We start from the raw sequence: 7,143 nt of genomic DNA, 5'->3' as shown, positions 1-7,143 counted from the left end.
ATTTTAAATGTCATTTTCTAAAAATGAAATATTAAAATGAATTAGTTTATTGAAAAGCAATATTATCCTCACAATTTTCATCCTATTCCTTCTTTTTTTTTTCTTGTCTTATTGTCTTGTCCATGTCTCATTCATGCATTTAGTATTCTCTTTAAAAAAAAAAAAAAAAGAAAAAGAAAAAGAAAAGGAGAAGTTGGGATAGAGCAATTAGTGGATCAAATTGGTCCGTCAATCCGTTTTACTACCTACAAGGAATCCTGGTTAAATATGTAAATTTAAAGCAGCAACAATGGAAGAAGAAACAAGGCATGCATGCCCATCTAAGGTTCCGATATTGAATTTATTTATAAATGAATTTTTTTATATTTAAAATAAATTTAAATTTAAAATTCATTTATTTTTATTTTTTTAAAAATTTTTGGCGTAATAATTTTGTCATAAAAATTTTAGGTTATTTAAGACATATAATTCATTTGAAAATTTCACATTTTTTCAATAGAATTTGATATATTCAATTCCATATAATTGAATTCATAGAATTAATTTCTTTATTTTATTTTCATACCAAATACAAAAATTTAGATATATAAATAAATTACATAAAATTTTATGGAATCCATTTATCGGTGGAAAAAAGGAGTTAAGGAGCAAAGCTTTAGACTTTTATCTTGTCAAAATCATTTATCACCCCTATAAAAACAAAATCCTATAATGTATTTTATCTTTCAGCACTCCTGTGATGAACAAGCATTTAAAATCTCCATTCCCATTCCTCGATATAGGTATATACAAACAATATTTTTTGTTTTGTTTCAAAGATAGATTGTTGAGCTACTTGGATTCCATTAATGGAGATTTCAACTTCAAATCTTAGTAGGGGTACAATAGGATTAGGATTCTGTGAAGTGAAGATAAGTGTTACTTGTCTATGCCTGTTGGTGGAATTTGTCGTTGACAACCACAGAGTATGAAATGGGCTTTTTTTTTTGGGGGTAAAAGGGAAAAATTTGTCTCTTCAGGTCAGGACATGATAAAGCACGATGACAACATAATCTTATCATGACAAAGCATGAAAACATAGTCTTAACTCTTAACTCTGAGGTTAAATATATATATATATATATATATATAATTCGATCAAAATTTTATTTAATGTTTACAAAAAATAAAATATTTATTTATGTCAATAAAATTTTATTGTTAAAAAAATCATACACCTATTGATGGAAATGCAACATTTGATTCTCTTACCCCCCTCTATCCAGCATGAATCAAAAGTAGAATAGAACAAGAACATCTAATTAATACAAAAACAAAATTTTCTTCAATTAAATGACTGATAACAAATTTTCCTCCTGTCAAACAATGCTAATAACGCGATCGAGTTTTCTATGACGATCCTTGACCAGAGGAAGTTAGCAATTCTTTCACATGTCTCTCAGCTTGCTGTCTAATAAAAGAATAAGGGCATCGTTCAATCACTTCAGCCCCGAAGGAAAATACAAGAGCCTTTCTAGCCGTCTCTAAATCAATACCACGTGCCTGAAAGTAGAACAGCTGGCTTTCTTCTAGATCGCTTATTGCAGCTCCGTGGGAGCATTTGACATCATCTGCTATTATTTGCAAATTGGGTTTGACATTTACAGTTGCTCGTGGTTCCAGAAGGAGGCTCCTCGTTAATTGTCCAGCATCAGTTTGTTGTGCATATCTGCAAAATGGATGTAAGATGCAACAGATATTTGACTGTCCATTAACACCTTTTGAACCGTGTTCTAGCTATCAGCAACCAAAAGTAAAAGTCATCAGAACAAATATAGGATGGACCAGAGTCGCTTAATCGGTTCTCCTACTCCAATTCCCTGTCATCACAGCCTATTATATGCACTATCATAGACTGGTTTCAGTGAGTTTCTCTCCTCTTTCTTTCTTCAGATGTATATAAGATTAATTTTCCAAAGGAACAGCATTAGTTGTATACAACAATACTATGACTTTATATCTCCAATTTAACTGCTAGACAAGCTTATAGCGTGAACTTCACTGAATGAAAAGCCACCAAATACTGATTTTGGATTGACATTGCACTGGGATTATGTCTAATCACAATGAAGCAAACCCATGATATAGGTCCCATTGTTTCACCCAAAATAGAAATAATCACATTTTAACGGGTCTAGAATGCATATGCTATTTAGTAAATTCTATTCAGGTAATCTTAGAACCCTGATGCAAGAAGATGATACACAGCATAGAAGTGAAGCAAGACATTATTAGCCAGAGCGATGAGAGAACAAAAAACTGGAGATAACACTACCTGTTGACCTTTATATTCCCATCAAAGACAGCTTGGCCTAGTGAATGAGCAACTATGCACTTGTGAAGTTGTCGAGAATAAGCCCTTGGATGATCCAAGACAAGCCTACTATGTAGATCTTGTGTTTGACCATCAACAGACAAATGGAATGTTGATAACTCTGTTGATGTATCTGGGCCTAGTTGCTGAACATGAAGGTTATGCCTACTTAATTTTCCGCCAGTGCTTACCTCAACAAGTTCATAGGTGCTACTTGATTTCTGCAAACAATCAAATTTAAGTCAAATTTCATTTTAATTTACTCACACCTTGCTTCTATTCCAACACCATCAGCAAAGTACAGATTTTTTTTTTCTATCCATAGACAATGTCTTAGATAAGCATGAAGCACTGAACCATATGCTTTTGCAGTTATGCATAGGTAAAACACAACATGTAATATTAGTACAGTTACAAAATGGACTGAATAATATCACAAGTCCTAGCCAGATAGTTGTACAGGTATCAATAGTATGAGTATCATCACCTATAACAAGATTAATGTTTCTGCAGGCACATATAAAATGATTAAAGTGCTAAGACAGAGGCATGGATGCCATCTACTATGCCTTCAATTAGAGAAGCAGCGTCTGTGGCTGTCAGAATCCCATGGTTATTTGCAACAAATACCCTTCTTGTGCCTTTTTGTGAATAGTACTGTCAAGCAAATTACAAGGCATAACTTTTAACTTTCTTTCGAGCCCCTACTTAGTAAAGGGTACAAATAGACTGTCTCTGATCATATTATACGACAGGAAGTTCTCATATTAATAACTCTTATATTAGAAAGTGAAAATCCTTTAATTTAACTTCAGCAAAGCCAATTCTTTCCGATAAGTTCTTATGTATTTCCATATTCTGACACTAATGCCATTTTCATGTTTGTCCAAAAGAACCTCTTAATGTACTAACAAATGAGAAATTCAAAAGAGAGAGAGAGACACCAATTAAGTTAGATTTAATTGACAAAATTAAAGACAATAAATTTAATACTATATTAGCAAAACTGATAAGAGATACTACTTGACTTAGGAGAAAATATATATATCACAGGCATGAAGAGTTAACCTCATAACTATAAATGACATTCTAATGTCCCCACAGTACGACAATCTTGTGTTGTGCCCCCACCACACACCTTCTATTCCCATAATATCATAAGTTCCGGCTACAACCCCCCTCTTCTACTGCGCCCATGTCCCCATTCAAGGCAATGGAAACATTTGTCTTAAGAATTCCTTCTTTGAAAACAATGACAAGAATCTTGATAAAAATAGAAAAAAGAACAATGGGAAATCAATTTTTGAATCAAAGAAAGATAAATTTTGCATAAACAAGGGCTAGCCGAGCCATTTACATTTATGATACTGAGCTGGTCAAAACCAGCAAAGACATAAATCTATTCATCGAGAAAAGGCAAATTAACTTCTGCAACATATAAGTGCTATACTTCAAAATCTAGTGATAGCCACACATGCATCCTGTTTTAAATCTCAAAAGTGACAATAGTAAGCAATTTTCATATTGTACAAGGCTTGGGTAAAGCACACAAATGTATTTCAATTTACTTACGTATTCAGACTATGTACCAAAATAGTATCCCACATCCTTTAAGAACTAGTTCAAACTTCAAACCGTCAGAATTCTAACCAAAATCATGCACATCTAATGTTTTCCACTTCGATACCAAATTATCATGTTATCGGTCTTTAATGTGAAATTTATTTTATATAAAAGCATATTCAAGCATTAATACATTCTGAAAACAAGCATTTTAAATTTCAAAACCAAACCATTAACACATTCATTTTTATTCAATTCTATCATCTTCTCAAAATTGAACATGAAGAATATACTCTGTATAAACTAAATTGAGACCAAAAAAAAAAAAAAAAAAAAAAGGCAAAGGCCCAAAGAATAAAAAGAGAAGCAAATAATGCAACAAAAACTCACCTGTTGAACATAAGTCCACTTGATATGGGCAGAATTTAAGGATTGACTCTGTATATAAGAATGCTTAACTTTTGATCCTTCTTCAATAATGACTTGCAAAACTGAATTTGCCCAATAACATTTGTCATCACTTCCTACACTAACAAACTCCTCAATTATCCCAACCTCTCCGCCCTCCTCCACCACTACAAGCACTCTTGGATTTGAAACGGGCAACTTATTAGACCCCTCTTCTCCTCCCTCGAGAGAAACGTAACGCAAATGTATTGGACTTTCCACTCTAACCCCAGCAGGAATATAAACCACAGCCAAATCAGGTGCTCCTAATCCATTAATAGACCAAAACACATCACCACATTGAAAATCATCAACAAAATTGGACACAATTTTGGCAATTTTATCATTGGAGTCACTTAACAAGCTACCCACATAAACCCCATCAGGCAAATTGGGCGAATTCAACATGGAATTTAAGACAAACCCGTCAACAATTACAATATTAGGCAACTGGGTTTCTTTAGAAATGTTTGGTAAGTCTTGTTCTCGTGGTGGATTAGAGATTGGATGAATTTGAGATTTCTTAATAAACGAAGTGTCCGTAAACCTAAAGGATTCATCTTTGCGAGAGGGCCAAGGAGTGGAGAGAAGGGATTCAGAGGAAGAGTCCCTTAGTTTCTGGAGAGGAGGAGTAGGAGAAGGGGAGAGGGAATCTTCAAGAGTTTCTGCAAGTTGGAGAACGAAAGGGTCAGAGAAACTGGCTTGTATTGTTGGGGTTGTGGAGAGTGAAAGACTGGTTTTGACTTTGTGTTTCAGCCTGGGTGTGGGTTTGGCTTTGAGAAACTGAATTTGGGGTGCGAATAATAGGGAAGACATGGATTTTGTTAGAGCCTATAGTGACAGAGAAAGATACTGAAATGAACAATGTTGTAATGGCAAGCCCCTCTGCACATTGGACAAAACCAAACTAGGAAGAAGAAGAGAACCAGAAAATAAATAAAATAAAAATAGTCAAGAAACGCATCCTCCATTTAAGACCCAAAATAAAATAATAAAATAATAAAATAATAAAAAAGAAATAGCTAATCCAAGCTGGGTAAAATCGAACAGGCAATACGCACCGTTTCACCAAAAGATAAAAACCCCTGAGACAGATCTCTCCCATCATCGTCCTCTCTCTCTCTCTCTCTCTCTCTCTCTCTCTCTCTCTCTCTCTCTCTCTCTCAGTGGAAGTATGAAACTATAAGAGCAATTAAAAGAAACAGAGCAAACAGAGGAAAGAAACCGACCCATCTCTGAAATCTATCAAGAACGAATTCGGAATCAAACCCTTTTAGGCTATTACACCTTTTTGGGCAAAAGAAGAGCAGAATAAAAAGCAGAAATCTATCTCAAAAAGTCAATGCTACCTCAAAAAGTCAATGATACAAGAAGTGGTTCAAAAAATTAAAGACAACAAACTAGGACTAGCTTCCCAAATGAATAAAGAAGAGGGGATGACATGTTCCAATTTGCCCAAATGATCAGCACAGAATTAGCTTGACGAAAGACATGATAAATATAACACTCACCATCTCGAATTATCAAGCTCTGAATATCCAAAATAAAAACAACCAAAAGATGAGCAATTAATAACCCTGAGCTCACCAGTTTAACAGCATCCAAACAATCAAACTCAACAACAACCTTACGGAAACCATGGTCCCAAGCAAGAATAAGCCATGTCCTAATAGAGGACAACTCACCAACTAAAATAGTAGAGTGACCAATATTAAGAAAATAGCCTTCAAGCCACCTTCCCCAAACAATCACGGAACACACCACCACCACCAATCAATCCCACTACCATCGCAATTTAACTTCACCCAATCCTCCTGAGGCTTAACCCAAGCCACACAAAACTGCCTACTAACTCTAGCCGAAGCAATAATAAGAGTAGAAAAATTCACAATATCCAATGCTACTTTAAAAAACACAATGATTTAAACCAAAAATAACAAGAAGTTCATTCTGAAAAACATACAAATTTCTCGCTTTCCATACCACCAAATAGCAACTAAAAATCAATAATGTCAGGAGATACCAAAGGGACCAGTCATGTGCAAGGATAAATTTAAACGCAACAATAACACAATATCATCCACCCACAAAAAAATTAGGAGGCAAACTCCACTGCTGCCACCATGCCTGCACCGCAATACAATCACGAAAAAGATGCAACAGAGACTTCTCCTCCATAGAACATAAACTACATAGACTAGAAAGAGTCATACCTCTCTGAAACTGAAAAGAATTAGTTGGCAAACGGCTATGCAGAATCAGCCAAAGGAAATGTCTCAATTTAGGCAAACCATCAACAGACCAAATCCATGAGAAAGAAATAAAATCATACCAACATGCACCTCATCCAATAATAAAGATAAATAGGCTGCTTTAACAAAAAAACTCATCATTAGAAGAAAAATTCCACAAAATGGAATCCTGAATAGAAACAACCAAAGGAAGAGGAACCATATAAATTAAGTACTTAATATCATTAGAAAGATAGGTACGTAACAGAAAGATCCCACGTACCATTATGAATAAGATCGTCCACCCGAAGATGCTCCTCACCCCAAGAAATAGACCCTACCAAATCCATCAAAGGAGCCACAGGCAACTAAGAATCATACCATAAACTAACTAGTCGACCATTCCCTACCCGCCAAAAAACATGAGACTGAAGATGCTGGAAACTACGAACAATCCCCTTCCAAGTACAAGAATCACAACCCTGTAAGACCGGAGAAAAAGAGTGACCATGACAATATTTATGAGTCAAAAACTGGACCTAAAGAGCC

General features: G+C 34.9%; 1 protein-coding gene across 1 annotated transcript; it reads right to left on the bottom strand.

Annotated features, from left to right (window-relative positions):
* Nucleotides 1-1,301: 1,301 nt before the first annotated feature.
* Nucleotides 1,302-5,448, bottom strand: ABCI7 (non-intrinsic ABC protein 6). Its single transcript, XM_012237641.4, has 3 exons — nt 4,307-5,448; nt 2,315-2,574; nt 1,302-1,708 (listed from the first exon to the last, which is right to left on the bottom strand). The coding sequence occupies exons 1-3, from the start codon at nt 5,177-5,179 to the stop codon at nt 1,390-1,392; spliced, it is 1,452 nt and encodes a 483-aa protein (XP_012093031.1). The 5' UTR covers nt 5,180-5,448; the 3' UTR covers nt 1,302-1,389.
* Nucleotides 5,449-7,143: the final 1,695 nt, after the last annotated feature.

This window comes from Jatropha curcas, chromosome 5 (assembly GCF_041381405.1).
Source record: "Jatropha curcas cultivar XTBG-Jc1 chromosome 5, XTBG_Jcur_1.0, whole genome shotgun sequence".
NCBI lineage: Eukaryota > Viridiplantae > Streptophyta > Magnoliopsida > Malpighiales > Euphorbiaceae > Jatropha > Jatropha curcas.
Note: the sequence above shows the minus strand (reverse complement) of the source record. Positions and strands in the feature narration are given on the sequence as shown.